The sequence below is a fragment of the Columba livia genome, chromosome 6, assembly GCF_036013475.1.
Source record: "Columba livia isolate bColLiv1 breed racing homer chromosome 6, bColLiv1.pat.W.v2, whole genome shotgun sequence".
Taxonomy (NCBI): domain Eukaryota; kingdom Metazoa; phylum Chordata; class Aves; order Columbiformes; family Columbidae; genus Columba; species Columba livia.
Window position 1 is genome coordinate 5064891 of NC_088607.1, and position 21105 is coordinate 5085995.

Here is a 21105-nt window from a genome sequence, read left to right on the forward strand (position 1 = left end):
TAGAATTGCTAGACAGATGTCAGATTGTTGGAACGTTGTGCAGAAGGAACACTCAGGGTTTGTACACCTTGGTCTAAGCTGTGCTACTCAGTCTCTGTGCAAGTTGTGAAGAGTAATTTAAATCCTCAGTGTCCTACATTTATATTTAAAATTGGCATAACCTGTATTTTATCTCACAGGAATAGTCTCGGGCTTCAGCAACCCTTGTAGAACCTCACAGGGAGAAAATACTTATCTAACAAGTCACAGAGATGCCAGAAATTCTTCTATAACCCAAATGCACTGGCTGCCCCTGCAAAAAGTCCATCTCACAAATATAGAAGTAGCGAGCAAAAGCGATGGACTTTCAAGCTGCTGAGGTTAAAAAGCGATTCGGCATAAGCAGGGAGGGCAGGAATCCAGAGTGGAGCGACAGCTCCATCTCACACAACAGGAAACTGCGATTCCTTCTGTAAACACCAGCGGTGAGGTGGGAAGAAACCCAACTTTTTCAATAAACAGCCAGGCTACAGCCCTGGGCTGGAGGAACGCGGCCCTGCCAGGAGAACACGCTGTTCCCGGAGCAGCATTGCCATATTAATACAATACAGAGCCCGGGCTCATCCGAGTTGACAAATTAATTGCAAATAAGCAGACAAAGATGCACGGCTCCAGGTGGCCGTGGCCTGCATGGGTACATCAGTCTGTCTGAGGGATGAGAAGGGATGAAGGGAAATGCTCAGACACTAAAAAAATGAAGGTGAAGAGCAATTCAGGACAAGTGGAAAGAGTGTTGAGCTCAAAAACATTAACAGTAGTCCTGCCTGAGCTGGAAACATTAAGAAATATAAGTCAGGTAGCTATAAAGAAGAGTCTGCCTGATTTCCTGCAGACAGATTAAAAGAATATTTCAGTCAACAGGTTAAAGCAGATGTGGTATTCTCTTCTCTGCAGAAAGCTGAAAATATAACAGATGAGTCAGGAAGAATTTCTCCTCTCCTTTTTTTTTTCCAGCCCTGCTCAGTTTCTGTCCCTTCCAACTCAGGTCATCACCCGCCTTTAACCCGACTCCCAGCTCTGCATATTGCAGAGAACCAGCAAAACAACCCCAAAACACCTATTAGGTAACAATGACGTGGTAATTCATATATCCTACATGTAACCAACAGCTGCTCGAGCTCAAAAATTCCTCCTAACATTATAAAACCATAAGGGTCCCATTTTAAGTACGTGAGAAACTTTTTCACACTGCATCTTTAGAAGAAATCCCTGCTTAAGAGAGACTTAGTTTCAACTTCCAGGAACCCTGGTATGAAGACACCAGGGAACAAAACCAAGTTCTTGTCTTAATGCTTTCTAAATGTTGGGGGTTTTTTTCTCTAACAAGAAACCTAAAAAGAGCCTATTAAGATGCAAAGCTAAAAAAAGCCTATTAAGATGATGTTTCTCTGCAGCTGGAGAAGGCACCGATTGTACCACTTGCTGCATCTCACACAGACATGATGTGCAGAAGGATCAAATCTATAGAAGAAACCTCAAAACAGTAATAAAACACAAACCCCTCCCTACTGGGGCTGTATGGCAAAAGACACAGAATACCTACATACCGAACTAATCCCAGCCCCTGGCAGGATTTTGTACACGTGTCTGAAGAATCACTCTGAGAACACCCAGATTTTAGCGTGGACATCAGCAATCAGTGAGTGTTCGGGAAATGAACCTGGATCATCGCAGACAGTGCTGCTGCCATCCTGTTAGAGAACTGCAGAGGAGGTGGCACTGCCACTGTCACACAGGGCCCTGCGCCACCACTTGGATGGTTTCTCCTTAAAAGAATAGCAGGTTTCTGTTTCACTCTCTTGAATACACATCCATACACTGCTCCTCTATCCAGAATTAACTATTTACATAGCGGCTTTTTGATCTTCACACCTATTCTGCTTTATTTTAAGGATCATCTCAATATTTTTCATATTTTATTTATAAGCAGTTTCTGCTTGCCCACTTTTACTGTCCAATTGCAAATGAAAACAAGTGTAAGCCAAGCTTTAAATATATAGACAGAGGTCTACATACAGATCTCCAATACAGAATGGGCAGACATACCAAACAGTGCATCGGTTGTGCTGGAAAAAAGGACTGAATCATCCCTTTAACACTTCAAAAGTTGAATATGAGATTCCTGGGGGGTTGTATTTATTTTGGGGGTGGGATAGTGGGAGGGGAGAGGCTTGTTCGGGTTTCTCTTGCTGATTAGTGCTTGGTCCACCCGCTTCTTTCCTTCTTCAAAACTACTTTCTGCAGATGCAGATCGACAGATCATCAATGCCATTTGCAGAACGAAGCCAAAACTGCAGTCTGCAAGTTTAAGAAACAGAGTAATGGAAAAGTAATGGAAAATGAAGCAGCAATGCTGGCAAGGGCCAGAAAAATGAGCAGGGACTCAGAAGAGCTCAGTTTGCTCTCAGCTCTGCTACTGGCTTTACTGGTTGACCTTGAGCAAAGCTCTTTATCTTCCCCTGCCCCAGATTTGTTATCTGTAAAACGGGGCAATGACATCAGGCTCTGCAAAAGCTTCTCCTAATGCTCTCCTATAGGTACTGCATCAAATTTAAGACCATCGGATAAATTTATGGGGGGTTATTAGATGTAATACACATTACTTAATCCATCAGTTGTTTGTGACGAAAAATATGCGCAAATCCAACTGCTCTCAGAAACATTAAGTTGTTTTTTAATTTGATGAGCTCTATCTCATCAACGTTTGTAGTAACAAGCCTGTAACGCTGGATATAGGAACTCTTCACTGCGTTCTCTATCTCCCACCTTATGAAGAGCAGGGAAATGGAAAGACTGAGAAACTTGATAGAATTAGATGGAAAAAAAATGATGGACACAGAACAAGGTTTGGTTAACACAGAAAAGTTTAACAGTGTGCCTACAGTGTAGTTATGCCATGACATCCAGCACAACCCCAGCACTTGAACATGTCATTGCCCGCAGAGTTAGCATGCAAAAATGCAGAGGCTGGTGATCTACTTACACGTTACACACATGTACGTATTCTTTTGTAGTCTATGTGCACATAAACACACATTTTTGTCTCCAGAAAAACTCCTGGCAGAGCACTCACAAGGAATTGCACAACCCAACTGGCTTCCAGCCTCCTGCTTCTTATCAGTGCACCAGGGTATCTGATATTAACCCAGAAATTCAAGAGCTACTCTGCCTGGCTGCCCAGTTCACCTTCAGCCACCAAAATACGGCAGCCAAAACCTTCTCTAGTCACTAAACTCTGAAATAAAATAACTAGTCACCTGTCTTACAAGTTTAAGATATTATAAGTCCCTTGTTAGCTATAGAGATGAGGTCAACATCTGCAGTTAACATGACATCAATGCAATACTTTGTAGCCCTTTGACATAGGTGGAGTTGAGACTTATTTTTTCGGTTGTAATCTTCTCTTTGAGGCAGGTGAACCAACTTGGGAATCACATTGACCTGTATGCAGAAGACATGCAGAGTCTTTTTCTACATCCTGAACACAGCTTCCAAAATAACACTGGATATTCACTTGGGCACAGTTACAAACACTGTGGGACTTAGTGCCAAGTCCAGCCAGGCATCCTAGAGGCCCCAGCAACTTATGGGAGCAAGGAATGACTTTATTTACAACAAAAGTTAAGTTTCACAGTACCCCAGTTTCTATTTTGAATGTTGCTTCCTTCACTCCAAGCACACGTAAATTCACATTTGAAAAATATTTTCCAGCTTCTCCTATTTCTCAGAGGGCAGAGTCTTTCCCTTAACTGCTCAGGATTCGCTGCCTCCATCGCATCCAAACTCTGCTTAATAAGACTCCAACTGCTTACTCATGGCTTTAAGTATTCCTGTCCAGTCCACAGGTACCTTTAAATTTCAAAGCCAAGAAGATGAAAGGGTTGAATCTTTCCTTGTTGCGAATCTGTATTTACCAACACGACTCTTTGAAGTCTAAAGACTACAGAATCACTGCTGGCTTTCCGGGACGGAAATCTAGATGTGGAGAGGGGAAAAGGTGAGCTACTTCAGACAAACCACTTCTTACAGTTCCCTCCTCTCAGAGCTGAACACTTGGCTTTGGAAACGCTTTTTAATCCCACACTTGGGAATTGGTTCTCTTCTGGAAATACGTTACTATTTATTTCCATTGCCTTCAGCTGCCTGTTCCCTTCCTCCTCCCCTTCTGCTGCTGCTGCAAAAGAGACTGAGGAAAGTCAGATAATGACTTTCAGACCACCCAAACACAGCAATCGAGGGAGATGAAGGCAGCTAATAAAATGGACAGCACTGGAGTGCTTATTCGAGCATCCAGTTCCTTCACGCCGGGTCCTCCCAGGTCATTTTTAATAAACCTGACACGTGCCAAGCAACCTGCAAAGCTCTCCCAGCATTTGTTCAGCAGGCCAACCACCATGTGCCTGCTATTATCTTTCAGAAAACAAGTTGAAAGCCAAGTTCATAACAACAATATCAACTTTCAATAAATATCTGGCTTTGTTTCTGGCATTCCCAGATTTCTCAGCTGAGTTTCCCTTCACTCCTGCAAGGCTCAGCCCATCAGCCCTGCCCGCGCTGCAGGCAAAGGAATTCAGGCAGATCCACCTACTGCTCTTTCCTATCCCCTGCTGCATAGATTTCATTCTTATGCTGCTTTTAAAGGACACAACAGTTAATGACAAATGGTTTATCGACTGCGAAAGTTATTTTCTTCTGCCAGATGAGTACACAGAGTCACTTGGATGCAATTTTGCCTGGTACATTTCAAAATATGAAGTTGGATGCTTTGCCAGAAACTGAGCGATGTATTTTGCCCCCTCCCTCTGCAACTATGAAATGATAATGCAATGAAAAGAAACAGCAAAACCCATATTTGTTAGTGATACACACCTTTCCAGAACAGAGAGGTACCCCTAAACTCACCTCCGCCTTCCCCCAGAGGAAGCAGTAATGACGTGTTCAATCTAAACCAGAAGAACGTGCATCAAACTGCAGAAATGACACCACAGGGCGAGCACGTCTGTGACGGAGAAGCACAAACTGCCTGTGACAGATGCCAAGAACTGCTGAGGTCACTGGGATACTGCATTAGACATAGTAAGTCTTACAAAAAAATGCAAAACCATAAAAATCTGGTTCAAAAAGGGGTAGAGGAAAGTTAGGAACTGAGAGTGACCATGAGGAACTTTCTTCTGACTCTGGGTCAAGGTGAAATCTGGGTTCATTTGTGTTTTATAGTGTGAAGAGCACAACATGGAGAGAAGGGCACTGTCCTGCAGCATCAGCTGGGAGAAGCAAAGAGGGGAAGGAAAACTGGTTGAAGTTGTGTGTCGAACATCTCAAGCCTTCCTCCCTTGGTCAGCAGGAGAGATTTAATTGAACCAAAAACATATTTGCAGAAGAGAAAGAAAACATCCTCCTAGCACAACGAACCTTAGAACACCGAGGTCTCATTGCCCTGACCTTGCTCCTGGCTGTGGAATGGTTTTTATGTGGTCATGGTTCATGCTCAGAAGACAGTCACCTTCTCTGTGCGCCTTTGTATGTTCATCGGGACCAACACATGCACCGAGCATCTCCCAGCACGTGCTTTGCAGGCCTGAACATCCTCTGCCAACATCACTCGTGTGTTTCATGCAAAGTGAAGATTTCTTTTGCAAGAGCTGCAGCTCAGCTGTCCTGATCCACAAACGACTTGCTGGTGCTGTGAGAGCTCATCCGTCAGCGCTTTTGGTATGAAAACCAGGGCTGGTTATGCCGCTCATGGCCACACTAAGGGATGGGACAGCAGGGAAGGGGACATGGCCCCAGATGGGGACACAGCACTGAGGAAAGGGGTTGAGAAGCCACCACACAGCACATCGCCCTGCTGTCACCTGCCTGTGACAGAGCTGAGCCCAGGCAGGGTGACCTCCAGCCCTGCTCCCATCCCACACACTCACTGCACCAGTTTAAACTGATGTGTTCCCCAGCTAAACCCACAGCTGGGCTTTCCCCTCGCTGCTCCTGGGGTTTCTCCAGATAGTCCCTGTTTTGTCCATGCCTAGAATAAGCTCTGAGCCTTGTGAAATTTTTCTCGAGCTTTTTAAGACTCAGGATTCCCATTTTGCATGGGAAAACATCCCCCTTGTGCATGCAGACCCAGAGCGACCTTCCCTTGCCCCTCCTGCATCCTCTCATAAACACACCCGGTATTTGAACAAATGCACCAAGAATCACTGAAGAACAAAAGCAGGACCGGGAGTGGACTGTAGTAGATGGAAACTGAATTTTTAAAAAAAGGGTTTATGCAATGTACACCATATTCTATTTAACCAATTACTAAAGTGATATGAAACTTAAAAACAACAAAAAAATGTTTTCCAAAAGCTTTCTCTACATCCCCATTCCCTCATTTCCCTGGGCCGCTGCACTGTATTCACCAAATTATTTATATAGATATGTTACTAGGGAAGTAAAAAACATTTTACGAAAGATGACGCCACCTCTAGGTAGCAAAAGCACTCCTGGAAATGAACTCACAATAAAGTAAAAACTTAACAACACTAAGGAGTCATATGTTAGATAAGGGCTTTTCAAAACAAGGGTTCGATTTGGCTCCATGCAGCAGCACTTTACAGCCTGCTCTCCATTTCTGTTCTTCTATTTTAGGTTCTTTACATATGAAAAAAGCTTTGCTTGCAGCAATGGCTGCTCTGGGCCAGGGTTAGACATGTGCTACTGGTCAGCTTCTCTGGTACCTTCCTTTTGTCCTTAGTGATAGAGAAAATAAGCATCGCTCCAACCAGAAGTGCAACAGGGCAAAACGATTGTCTGGACTGGACATGTCTCCTGCAGCAGAGTTTTCCTATACAAGGTCTACATGTGGCCTGTGCATTTTCTATACAACTTACTGGAAGTAGGTATTACCCTCCAGCTCAAACACAGCCCGAATTCTGCAAACGTCCAGCAGAATAGACTGAGAAAACAATATTGGTTTCATGAATTGAGAACAAAAATCACAAGGAATTATATTGTACTGGAGATCAGGAAACTGTGGTGTGAAAGCTTCAATTGTCTCCAGTGTCAGTAAATGCCAGACACGTTGCACAGAGCACAACGCAGCTTTGAAACCAAGGGGAAAAATGAGGGTACAAAAAATTGATTGTATTGATACCAAAACCGTAAGTTTGTTCTGTAAACAGGCTCAGTATATTTTGCCCGAGCTGAACATATAGTCACTATACCTCAGAACATTCTTCTGGCTAAATCTAGGAAAACACTTGTTTTTAAAGAAAGAAGTGCAGAAATTGTACAACCTATAACACATGAACCAACCTTCAGTGTAACAGCTTTACTGAAAGGTGACTACCACTTCCGAAATAAAAGCTTAATTCATGCTCATTTTTATATATTCCCCGTTAAACGTGCCCAATGGCTTAGAAGGAACACACAGCCTTAGCCTATAAGGTTTAAGCCAGCCTGCATTAGGGGTTGCACCTTGTAAAGATCCCATGTTTATTATCCCCAGCGCAGTTCTGCGCTGCTGGGTCACATCCTGCACTCATCATCCTGTTCAGTCCAGCAACTCCATCTGCAGAGCCACAGTTTCATAACCCAGCAACGTGTCTTTATACGGTTTATAAAATAATTAGCATCCGTCCGGCAGCTCTAAGTCCTCAAATTACATCCGATTCAACTAAAGTAGATACTAAATAACAACAATAATAATGCTGAGGGAAAAACACCTGTTACTTCTCAACGGCCATTCCCATCCTCCAAGAGAAACCACAACAAAACCAAAACACGCTAAAACCAGCTTAACACGCTGTTTAGTTGCAAGCATTCCCTCCTCTAGCAAACCTATTAATAATAATTAGAGCGCATCTGCTAAAAGCCGCGGACACGCCGCATTCACTTTCTGCCGTCAGATTTTAGCAGTTTCTACATTCTTGGCTTTAATTCTCAAGGCATTTCTTCGTGACAAAGCGCCTGGACGGGGAATGCGCTCAAGTTATTTCTCCAAACTTTGTTGGAGCCACACAGTCGGATTCGGGTCCTCATCCGTACCGGCTTATGGGGTTTTCAAACCGGCTTCCCCCATTTTTGAGCCCCGCACCACTTCTCTTTGAGCGTGGGGGGTGGAGGAAGGAGATGTTTAGTTTTAAAGCTGGAAATGGGGTTCTTTTTGCCGCTGGCGCTTGGCAGCCGAAGACAAACACTGCATTCTTGCTCTAGTTTCTCACTGAACTTGAATACCGCACTTGAGCCCAGGCCAGCCCTTCCCTTCGCTCCTGTCCCCGCGATGCCAGGCACCAGCCGGGACAGCACGGAGCCTCTTGCACCGGGGCGCCGAGACCCCCCGCCCCTCTCTCTTGAACCCGCAGGAGGAAACAGACACCAACGGGACCAAACCTCAGCACCTGCGAGGTCCCTGCGCCGCAACACCCACCCCCGCCTCCTGCCCTTACCCTGCCCGCAGGCTCCGCGCTGGATGGCAATGACGGGCGGCTGGCGGAGCCGCTCGGCGCGGCGGCTGGCGGCCCGCAGCTGGCAGGGGCTGGCGTAGCTGAGCCCGTCGCTGCCGCACACGGCTTCGCTGCTGGAGCACACGCAGCGCCCCACGGCCGCCCGCTTGCGCACGGTGGCCGAGGCCGGGACGCCGCCGGGGGGCACGACGCACTGGAGCCCCTCACCGCACACCGGCCCGCCCTCGCCGCCGCACAGCTCGCCCTCCTCCGCCCCGCAGACGCGACAGCAGCCGCAGGCGTCCAGCACGGGCCCGCCGGGGCAGGAGGAGGGCAGAGACGGGCAGCGCGACCGCTCGCAGCGCTCCGGGCAGACGGGCGGCGGAGCGGCGGTGGCGGCGGGGAGCAGCGCGGCCAGCAGCAGGCTCCAGCCCCACAGTGGCATCGCGGCGGCGGGGAGCGGCGTGGGGCGGCGAGGAGCGGCGTGGGGCGATGAGCGGGGCGATGAGCGCGGCGAGGCGGGCGGGCGGCTTTAAGCGGCGGGGCGGGGGGCGGCGCGGCCGGGGAGGGCGGCGGGGCGGAGCGGTAGGGGCGGGCACGGCCCCCCCGGGCTGGGACTCCCCCCTCCTGCCTCCCCCGGGGCACCAATATCCCCCTCCCCGCCGCCCCCGAGGCCGTAACCCCCCTCCTCCCCGCCGCCCCCGAGGCCGTAACTCTCCCCCCTCCCCGCCGCCTTGTCTTTTTTTGTGGAAAAACTTGAATGGCCCGTTACCGCACTGAGCTGTTAAACTTGGCTTTGAAAGGCGCGGCCGCGAAGCGGCACCAAAAAAAAAAAAACCAAACCACTCACCAGGCGAATGAAGGACGGTGGAAACGGTGATAAACGTGCTCCTGCCAACAAGGAGGGGTGGAGTTGAACGCTCTTCCCCACTTAAGGAATTACGGGAAAGGCGATCTGAAGTCGGCGCCGATAAGATTTCTATCTGATAAGGAGATGGGTGGAAGAGCAGGCGCGGAGGGCAGGGCTGCCCGGCGGTCAGAACGAGTGAAGCGATCCATGCAGGTGTCTGCAAATGTCACCCACCCCGCCGGGAATTCCAGGTGCTCCCGAATGCGGCGGCCGGAGGGATCCCGGCTGGGAACGGCGGCCGGAGCCCAACGGGACGCGGTCCCAGCGGCACCGGAACGCGGGGAGGCGGCTCCCGGGTGCTTCTGCACCCCCTTCACCGCACATGAGGTTCTCCGAGCCCCGGGGCGGGGTGGGGATTAGCAATTAGCAGAAGGTTAATGAACCAAAAGAAAAGACGTTTCCATCCTCCCACAAGCTGATCCAATTTATGCGCCAGCTGCCCATGGACAGAAGCCTCTTGGCCATTACGCTCCCTCGGCACGTACGAAGTCAGTTTAACCACACACAAGTACCTTCCCAGGGAAACAGCATCATTTTCAACGCCACTAGGGAACGGTACAAGAAGAAGTAATAGCTGGAAATTGAGCACAGCCAGTTTTTTTAATTATGAGCCAATTAAACTTTCGAACAGGCTTGCCATATGTAATTATTTAAGCGTTATCTTTATCAGGCACCGGATAACCAAGGACCTAATGAACTTTACAAACCATTGGGCAAGATGAAATGCTGTTAACTGTTAGATAAGCCGAGTGTAAGGAATCCAGGATGCCAGGAACTACTTTAACACAGAAGAATAGAGTCATTTCTCCTGCAAAAGGTGGAATAATCTTTAACAACCCGAGCAGGTGGAAGCAGCAACTCATTCAAACCAGGGGACACTATGAAATCCTATAAAACTGTGACCCAAAAGGTACAAAACTTGCTTAACTGCTTGGTCCTTGGCTGAAGGTGGGAAACCACGCAGACTCCAGTATTCCCAATAAAAGCTCCAATATGAACCCCTTAAATCTGCTGTTTTCCAGTAACTGCTCCACTGTGCAATAACAGAGATTTCAGGAAAACTACTTGATTTCAGAAGTGACCAAAGTAGTAAAGTAGTAACCTGGAACAATTCAGAGCAAAACTCTTTAAGTATTAAAAGCAGGATGGTGTTAAAAAGCCTAAGAGAAAGTTTGAAAATGTTTACAAGTTTAAGTATTTTTCAACGTGTGTATATATAAAAAACATAAATGCCTAGATATCATAGTAAAATGTTTCCAAATTTTTGTTTATCCATTACTTATTGGCTATTTTTAATAAGCTTCAGGGTTGGTTTTTGAATTATTATTTTGAAGTAAATCAATGATAGTCTTTAAGGAAAGATGAACAATTTTTAGCATTGGAATACAAGAAATACAGGTTCAGAAAAGCTCCTATGAGCTCCTATGCGGAAGCAGGAACAAAACATTCAAAGACTAGTGAATTACCATGGGGTTTAGTCTGACCCGCCCAGAAAGGCATTTGCTTTTCTGTCTCTGCCAGGTAACTCACAGCAGCTGTTTGAAGCCATTGGAGCCTCAGCTCCATAGGTAGGAAGAATTTCCATGCGGTGGAAAAACTCCCTGTTCAGTCGTCCTCTCTCTAGGGATGTTTGTGTCTTTTTTTGCTTCGTATCCGTTGGTTTGGGTCATTCTAGGGAGCAAAAGCGAGGCCTGAACAGAGGCTCAAAATACATCAACAAAAGCCCATTGATAGAAAGCCACTTGGAATAGTTAAAATTCAGTAAGTCAATACCCCAGTTCAAAACCTCAATAAAGCGAATGCATCGGTGTTTACTGAACCGTTCCACTTATAAAATTTGCAAGTCTTAAGCTAAATATTAAACTACATCAAGAATTATTGCAAGTTTATAGTGTTCTCACTCAAAATTTGAAACATTGGTTGAGTATATTTCTCTTTTCTGCAACATATATTTTTTTTCACAATTCAGCCGGCATTATCAGCTTCAAACTCTATTACAGACTATTGAAGACCTATAATAAACTAGCCAGATTTTTTTTCCATAGCACAGAAAATGGAAGTGCATTTACTGATAGATAGTCAAGGGTTGAACTCTGCAAAGGAGATAAAATATATCCCAAGGTCTTACCTGGAAAGCATTAGCAATTCACTGCCAAACAAGTGGACACGTATTGAGGACTTTCTGCTGTTACGGCGTTTGTTTCTTAAACCAAGGATGTGAATCTTAATCTGAGTATTAAAACATAATTATTTTTATAATATGAATTTTATAAGTTTCACATGGGTGTACACACAACTGAAAATAAATATCCCACTTTCCAGAATAACTGAGGTAAATCTTTTTCATTTTAATAACTAAGTTTACTGACAAATACATTTGTTAATTACCCACCTATTCCGTGTAGCAGTGCCTCACACACGAAATACATCATAAACCCAGAAATCATTTCTTCTCCATCACAGCACTTTCATACAAAATAGCTATTCAAGCCAGCAGATATTTATCAATAGTCAGAGAGACCAGAAACGTGGTCTGGAAAATACTTAAAGTTGAGGGACTAAGTAGGAAAATATTTTATCTCTTACTTTTCATATGGAACTCGATGACAGGAGGTTCCATCCAGTGATTAAATGCTACAAATTCTCCTTAAGGAATAAGTTTTGACGTGACTGTCAGGGATCCAGAGAAGAGGATGGAGCGAGTTTGAGACGTCCGGAATGTCGTATTCTGGGCAAACTGAAGGAGTTTGGACCTTGCAGAAAGCTTTTCTGGGTTTATTATGGCTGTGTTATTATTTCGCTTCATTCGTTCATGGCTTTCTCCCAGATTTTCTGAGAGGGGAAAAAATAAAGGTATTCTGCATACTTTTGGCTGGGATGTGACACCTCTACCTCATCCCCCAAAGACTCAGGACTTGTCTACTTTGCATGACATCTCTATTTTGTTTAACAAAGATTTACCTTAAAAAAACCCTAAAACAAACAAACAAAGGAAGAAAAAACCAAAACATACACAAACAAACCAACCCAAACTAAACAAAAACCCCACAACAATGAGAACAAAACCAACACCCAACCAAACTTTTTCAAAGAGTGGGCTGGATTCATTGCTATATACAGGAAAAAATGCCATTACTTTGAAAGAGAACTTAGAGGGAATTTCAAACTACATGTTCTTCTCCTGGTGTGAATTCGGTGCTGAATTCAAGCATAGTTGTGGGCGTAATTTACAAAATAAATGAATGATCAGGGGGTCTTTTTGAAAGCCTCACATGAAACTGAGCAACCTGCCCCAAGAAACAACCCCTAATCTGTACAAATTCAATATGTATTTGTGCACAGGTTGATTTTCCTTGATGTCAAAGGGCAACTGTACACCGAGGAGTATCACACTAAGGCAGGGAGTGTAAAACAAGCATCAAAACTTCATAATTAATCTTAATTTAGAGATGAAAACGTGCAGGGGACAGCCAGCTCTTAAGGACACCCATGACTTTGGAGCCCTTATGTGCTTAGTTGTCATCAAAACGGGGGCAGCAGGAATGTGGCACAACCGAGTGGTTGGAATTCTTAGAAGATGCATTGATGATGCATGTTGATACGCCAAATTACAGTGTCATTTTAAATGCTAATCCCTGGTTACAGTGTCAAAGGTGCCGCTTTGAAGAGCAAGATCCAACTGCTACTTACACCATTACAAACGAGCACCAGTTTATTTTCCTTAGAGAATAATTCAGATACACTTCCAATGACTTTTCCAGAGTTACTGCGTTACTTCAGTGGAATATCTCAGAAACACTTTAGCGCTTGCTGGCTTGGAGCACCAAATAGTTATATAGGTTGTGCTCCAAAATACAGGTGAATATTAAGACAGTAAGCAAAACTGATAAAAGGTAAAACTATACATAGCACAGAGGGCTTAATTTTTTTAAAAGTCTCATTAACTTCTAGATTAAAAATGCCCTGCCCAAATTTCCCCTTCATTTCTTCCCTCTCCCCAACCTCAAATTAATATGGAATCTCTATTAGAACAGAAATATTTGTCCCGCACCTTCCAAATGCACTTTTTGATGTGCTCATTAATTTATCCATCCATTATAATATAGACTACTTATAAAGCCTAAAAAACCCAACCTGTCAATATTAACATTTTTTACTAACACAGCCATTTTTTACAACAGGAGATACTTTCTGATGCTGTATGCACTTTTAATTCACTTCTACATGGAATTTTGACTCCTGAACCTATGAACGTGGTTGCAAAACCTCCAACAAGCAGAATTGTTAAGACATAAAGAACGAAGTTTCGAACTGGTGCTGTCCCCTGGGTCGGTCTGTATCCCCCATTCCTCTGCCTTCCCTCCAAGCTCATATCTTTGGATGCTGTTTCTTCACCTCCCAAAAGCGGCAGAGATGTCTCCTTTCCAGTAGTTGAAGAGCTCGAATGGGACATTTTCAAGGTGTTTTTGATCAGCCGCATCGTTCTCAATAACCGGTTCCCCAGGTGGGTTCCAGAGCTTTGAGACTGTGGTAATACAAAGTCAACCAGCTCAGCTCAAAACCTTTTAGTACAGAAGGTTGCTGCCTTACGCTGCCAGACAGAAACGTCTTTCAAGCAATAATTAATGTTTTGAGCATGCAAGCTTTATACAATCATCTAACACAGGCTTTTTAGTCAAAAAAGGCTATTCTTACCAGAGTGAATAGCTATTAGCAATACGTTTCTCTTGTCCTGGCTTATCAAAGGAAAATATCAGTTCTTTATCACTGATATATTTCATTAGTGCTGTGGTTTGAGTTTTCCTACTTAGTTACTTACGTAGTATGAAAAAGCAGGTTCCCCAAAGTGTCAGTTATTCGATTGCTTATTCTTCAACTATTTTTTACTATTGCTTTTCATAGTCTGTGGCATCACAAGAAGCCTCACATTTTCATTATTCACTGGACAAGTTAACAGATTATTCACTATTTTTCCTGTAACATCATGGCTTCCTCAGGAGCCAGCCGGTATCACAAACACAGCAGCGAGGAAGGGCAACTTGTTCTGCTGTCAACCAATTTGCTGCCATTGCTGGTCAAAGCTTACGAGGAGCAAGAGTTAAACAACTGAGTAAACCAGTGACAACGACTGGAGTTTCAAAATTAATCTTTAAATTTCAGAAACATAAACACCTGACTTGTATCATTTTTAAAGCTGGAGCCTCCAGGTGGTGCTGACATCCTGTTATTCCATGAGGTCAATGCACATGCCAGTGTGTTAAGTTGTATCCTGGACCATCACCCTTTGGCTGTTACCTTCAGGCGTGGTGATTGCAGCTTTAGCAGTGAAGCTTTTGCAAATTTCTTGTTGTAATATGGTGGGTTTAAATCTATAACCATAAAGAATAATTCAATTCCCTCTACAGTAAAGGGAAAACAGCAAGTGTGTAGTAAATGAAAACATGCAAGACAGCACGTAGTGAGACAGAGCACCCAGGTCACTTCAGGGACCACAGTTCAGGTCTCAATGGGCTGTGAAAAATAACTTTAGATTTTTATGAAAACAATTAGATGGTAAAAAGGTTGAAAGCTGAACAGCAGAGATGCATGGAGTACGATAGATGAATCAGAAAGAGCATTTTAAGTTCCTTTAAATGAGTTTGAGTTACAGCTGGTAATTGCATTTTACTCTTCTTTATTACTGGGAAGAATAAATTGTATTGCTGTACATGGATTAGAATCATAGGATGGTTTGGGTTGGAAGGGACCTTAAAGCTCATCCAGTGCCACCCCTGCCATGAGCAGGGACATCTTCACCAGCTCATGTTGCTCAGAGCCCCGTCCAGCCTGGCCTGGGATGTCTCCAGGGATGGTTCATCCACCCCCTCTCTGGGCACCCTGTTCCAGGGCCTCACCACCCTCATGGGGAAGAATTTCTTCCTTATATTTAAGCTAAATCTCTTCTCCTTCAGTTTAAAGCCATTAGCCCTTGTCCTATCACTACATGCCCTTGTAAAATATCCCTCTCTCGCTTTCTGATAGGCTCCATTTAGATACTGACAGGCTGCAATAAGGTCTCCCTGGAGCCTTCTCTTCTCCAGGCTGCACACCCCAGCTCTCTCAGCCTGTCCTCCCAGCAGAGCTGTTCCAGCCTTCTGAGCATCTTGGTGGCTCCTCTGGACTTGCTCCACCAGGCCCATGTTCCTCTTATGCTCCAGAGCTGGACGCAGCACTGCAGGGTGGCTCAGCAGAGCTGAGGAGCAGAATCACCTTCCTCGAGCTGCTGGCCACGTTGCTGGGTCACATCCAACCTTTTATCCCCCAGCACCCCCCCAAGCCCTTCTCATCAGGGCTGCTCTCCATCCCTTCATCCCCTGGCCTGGGTTGATACTGGGGGTTGACCTGACCCAGGGGCAGGACCTTGAGCTTGTACCGCTTTACAAAAGGGCAAAACGGACCTGAGAGATGTCTGTGTGGTCGCACAGCTGCACAGAGTGAGGTGTTTCCAGATGTCACAGGTGTCATTATTTCAGGAAAGCATTTCTGACTGAGAAACTTTGTTATGCAACAGTGTAATACCAGAAAAATGCATGCTATATTGTGTTTTGTTTTGTTTTCCCCCCCTGCAGACAGTGCCCAAGCGTTTCCAAATGGTTAACCTGGCATCTCCACGCATCATCTCTTCCCTTCCACTGATAAGAAACCTGATCGACTTCCCTTGCGTAACATGTAAAAATTCCACAGAAGAAACCAAGAGCAACAGAAGAAAAACAGTTCATTCTGTTCAATTTCTTTCTCAGACTATACAACCTGATCAGACTTGAAAACTAAAAAGACATTATAGCTGGATAAGAGATAATCCAACCTCTTACACAGTAAAAAGGAATATATTGTTCCGATAAAACATATAACGTGGTGCAAGGAAACACAGTCAGATCTTAAGTTACCCAAACTGATTTATTGACAATTTAAACGTGACATATTTACAGCACTGTTTCTAAAATAATTTAACAATTTTCATAGATTTATAAAAGTACTGATAAATAGGAGACCCTGACAATTACCAACCACAAATATTTCCTTATGCTACTGAACTACAACAGTAGTTCTTTTCTTTTTTTTCATTCTTTTTCCTCTTTTTGTAAGTCCCATAATGGAGCTGCGCTACCTCCACCCGATGTGTAAAATTGCCAATACCAATATATAATAAAATGAACATGCAGTGTGAAAGCTGTACCAGAGAAGTGATTTCAGATGTTAAACTACAGTAAAAAGATTTCAATGCCAAGTGTCTTCCACACAGAATGGACTTGTGAAAAAATAAGCTTTTAAAGAGCTATTGTTTTATATTTCTAGAAGTTAAAACCTACAATACTAGTTCAGACATTTACAGTAACTTCCAAACCTGTGCTAGTTTTCACATGTATCTAAAGAGTCAAACAAACCCAGTAATTTCCAAACACCGCTGCCCTGACACAGCGGTTAGTTAGCTTATGGATAAAAAAGAAGGTGCTGATATAATTTAAGGTTTTGAAGTTAGATTATGTGTCATTCTGGTGTAACACCAATTATTCTACCCTTGGATCAATAAAAGGACCGTGGTAAAGCCATCCACATCTCAAGCAGGAGGTCAGCTTGGAAGCTGGAGAGAAGATGGACCTGTGTGGTATGTATCTGAGGGTACAGGAGACCAAAAGAGTCATTGCGAAGCTGGACAATTGGAATCACAATAAGCAGCAGCATGAGATATTTGTGGGGTGTTGATTAAAGCCAACTTTTTTCAGAACCGATGAAAAGCACAACGCTCAATCTACTCCAATACTTGAAATGTAAAGGTTCTTTTCATTTGCATCACTGAAGCCCCATAACACAGTGTACACAAACAACAAATACTTTTAAAAATAAATATTGCACAGCTAGTAGGTGCAATACCAGAACACTGGTATCCCTAGCATAAGATTTCTATCTTAAATAGCTGGTTTGAACTATTCTATTCAGAGCAACTCCAAGCCAATGTTCAAAACCATTCAGAATGGTTTGTGTACATAACTAATCCAAAAGTGTTTCGACAAGGTGACAAAGAAAAACAAACCACAGGCACTTCAGATTATTAGTGCAGCAGAAGTCATAGGCCACAACTGCATGACGAAGAACAGTTCAGTACCAATAAGTACAAAACTAAACGAGGTCTTCCACTGACCGATACGGAAACAAGAACTGTGCACACAGCACTGAGAAAACCGTTCTCAAAACGGTTATCAAACGATACGTTTGGACATTGAAGAAAAATAATTGCTGCGAAGCCTAATGTAACACAATATAAACCCTACTTAGTTCAAAAGATCTAAAGTGTCCCAATTCAAAAGCCCAATTTCTCTTCTCCCCCCCTCCAAAAACACCACTACATGCAGTCCATTAAAATCCAAATGTGCAAAAAGTTCTAACCCACCTTTAGGAGTGCATCAAAAATAGGCTGACTACTCAAAATATTACTTCAATGGAAATTTTACAGCACCATAATTAGAATTCCAAGGGAGTTCAGAGTTCTTGTTCTGATAACAAATTAGTTGACATTGTTGATCCTAAAGAACAGAAGAAACATTTTGTGCATTTCCTGGTATCTGGAAGTCATGGAGAGAAACAATTCTCATCTATGCCTAAAATCTTACTGTAGTTCAAAATGAAATTAAATAATCACATTTGTTGGCAATAAGTTCTCCACAATATAGCATTAGTTGTAAATTTAGTAAATTTGCCAGATTAGGAATGAAAAGTTGCTGGTACCTTGCTTACTTGCAGATGTACTTGTTTGGTTTTGTCTTTGTGCAGTTTGGCCCCTCCCTAGTAAGTGATTTACTATCAGCCTTTGAGAAAATGCAGAAGGTCCATTTCTGACCTTCCGCTGAAAGGCAAAACACAAACACATTACATATACACATGTGCACAGAACCACACACACGTGTACATATATATAAATCAGTGTTGTTTCTTTTTTTTTGTTCTCATTTCCTATAATTTTCTTTGGTTAAGAGTCCGAACAAGGAAATTAGAGGACCGAACAAATGGATCATTCTCCAAACGCTTCCACCACTACACATCGCTAACTGGAAGGCTTGCATCATCCAGATCCACAAGGCCAGGATCCTGTTCCTGAGTGCCATTTTTACTTCGGGGTTCCGAGAGGCCCCGTTCAGTCACTTTGGCAGCTGATTCTCTTGAAGCGACAACCTGGATCTTGTAGCTCCCTGGCTTGGCCTTGGTAAAAGACTCGTGAAATCCTCGCTTCTCCAAGGCAGGGTATTTGGCGTGAGGGTTTGGGACCAGAGGGCTGCCGTGAGCGGCTGCGGAATGTGAGGCGGCTGGGGCTGAGGCGGCAGAACGGAGAGCGTGGTTGGGTTCGGAAGAAGACTCGGGATGCTCCTGGAAAAGAAGAGCAGGTGTCGGGTGAAGCCGTCGTTGGAAAGATGCAGTTGCAGATTTCACTCTCAGAAAACAAAACAAAACAAAACATCAAGACAGAAAATACACAAAGCGAAGCATCAGCCACAGCAGCAGGAGGCAGGTGCTTTCTCAAGGCGGTGTGTTATTAAATGTGAGCTTACAGCACTATGTGACAGCAGCATCAGTTGCTTCATTTGAAGAAATTAAATTTCTCAAATCAACCTCAGCAGCTCTTTAGACTTCAGAATATAATCCAGCAAACTGAGGCTTCTCCTTTTACTCAGATGCTAAATAACCTTTTGAAGATACACGGTTAAAGTCCATTGAAAGTGACATCTTTCCAAGCGAAAAATGTATTTAAACATATTAATATACATCAGGCACTCATATCCTAAGTCCTGAAGCAATAATGCATATTTTACTGTTCTCTCTTCTTCGGGTACCAATTCTCCCCAATTTGTTCCAGGGACCAAACTAAAATGATAAATATTTTATGCTATCAAGGCTGTATATTAATGCACCTAGAAAAGAAACTGATCTTTAAGCTACTCCTTCTAATTGTCAACTTACTTTCTGTTGTTTATTACTCTTAACTGCCATTCTGTTGACCTTATACATAACTTTATTAGAGTGATACTGTGAGAATTATCTTCCATCATTTACTTGTTAGAAGCAAGCTCCTAGACTACCTAGGAATGATCTAGAGGTCTAGAGCACAGTTTAGATGCCCTAGGATACCCTTCCCTACCTACAGCTGTATCTGCAGAACAAAAAATTCCTCAGATTCTGCATCGTATCGACAGTATCTCCAATACCCAGGGATATCTAAACCAGCGCTGGATACGGTGTTAAGTGATGGGATCAAAACGGCATGTGATGATGCAGCGAACGGGTCCCTCCTGCTGCGTTAGGAGCTGCTGCCGCTTCTGCCGTCATTTTCACAGCAGTTTTCCAAGTTTCTCTTTGAACGTTATGACATGAATTAATGAATTTAATCATAATGGATTCTTCCAAGTACTACTGTATGCCTTTTAATAAATTGATATATATTATCGGGTGATGGAGCTGTGAAACTTCCTTTGGACTTCAGCTTTGCATTCAATTTCAGTGAAATATTTCGCATTATTTACTTTGCCTTATTTCATACCTGACTTGATACTCCACTTTAAGAAAAAACATCTGCTTTAGAACATACAATTCAGTGATTTACCTACTATTCTTATTGTTAACTTTAGTATAATAGGCCAAAAGTAAGGGATATCAGGACAAGCTCTCTGGAATAAACTTTTTGTTAAATTTTACTGAAGGATACTCAGATTTTACTCCCCACACTGACTGTAATTTCACAGTTAAGAGACTACGCCGCTGCGTTACTCCTGAGCTGTTCCGCTTGGAACAGCGTACCCATTAGACATTATAATGCTTCTACGCTTGAACTAATAGTGTCATGCAGAGACTTATAAGCCATGCAAATCAGGCTACAGTATCATCCTGCCAATTACTAGAGTTAAAACGTGCGTGTTTTTGTGTGCACGCATCTGTATTAGTTTGTGGGTAGCTTAAATTTAATTTTGCTTTTGCGCAGTTTCAAAAAAATGTAAAGTAAAATGGAAATATGAACTCTCATGCAAATTAGTTTTAATACTTTCCTATTAAAATGACATCACATAACTTACATTTAAACATACAGTACTCTTTGAAATACAAATAGATGTTTTTGCCATGTTTAATTTCCAGTTGTTTTAAAAGTAAGAAAAAAAACAGTGCAAGCCTGTAAGTGGATGATATAATTTATGAGTTAGTTTTCAGTAATGGTAATGAAAACAAGTAGCATTCTTTTTACTTCTTTTTATAGTGCAAATTAGTCACTAGTCCTAGCCCTCTGTTAAGAAGGCAAGTTTACATGAGAGCCCACATACGTGCTGCATTCACCAGTTCTTGATGTATACCTCGGTATACAAGGATTCGACAGCCTTCTGGCCTGCCGCATCTGGAACACAGTGCAAAGCTAAGATTAGAGTAACCTATACTTGGGGAAAGAAGAGAAGAGAGGAAAAAAGAAAGAAGTGATGCAGACAGTAATAGCTGGATCGCTCAGTTAGCCCCACAACAATAAAAAGAAAAGGCATACACAAGGGAAAAGTTATCTGCGTTTTTTCATTCCCCCAAAAAGAACCAAAATTTATGATAGGAAGTTTAAAATAAAAGCATGAGGCAGCTCCCAGCTGCAAAAAAAAAAATAATTGAGAGCTTAGACTGAATTAACAGAAATACAATATCAATGCAAATATTAAACAAAAGCCAGATTTA

At 43.4% G+C, this 21105-nt stretch overlaps 2 protein-coding genes across 17 annotated transcripts in view; both read right to left on the reverse strand.

The window, feature by feature from the left end:
• The window catches only part of HTRA1 (HtrA serine peptidase 1), a 33477-nt gene extending 24505 nt beyond the window's left edge, over positions 1-8972 (reverse strand). The window contains exon 1 of the mRNA XM_065066804.1: positions 8469-8972. Coding sequence (XP_064922876.1) covers positions 8469-8910 — 442 coding nt within the window. The 5' untranslated portion in view covers positions 8911-8972. The remainder of the gene's footprint in view (positions 1-8468) is intronic.
• A 7320-nt stretch (positions 8973-16292) lies between these two features.
• Positions 16293-21105, reverse strand: part of PLEKHA1 (pleckstrin homology domain containing A1) — a 37976-nt gene continuing 33163 nt past the window's right edge. For 4 of the 16 annotated variants that reach the window (XM_065066805.1, XM_065066810.1, XM_005505774.4 and 1 more), the window contains exons 12-13: positions 20745-20819; positions 18340-18774 (exon numbers count right to left, since the gene is read on the reverse strand). In XM_065066805.1, coding sequence (XP_064922877.1) covers positions 18445-18774; positions 20745-20819 — 405 coding nt within the window. In that variant the 3' untranslated portion in view covers positions 18340-18444. Of the gene's footprint in view, positions 18775-20714; positions 20820-21105 lie in introns of all 16 variants that reach the window. The other 12 variants (XM_065066813.1, XM_005505778.4, XM_005505775.4 and 9 more) reach the window with 9 other exon arrangements.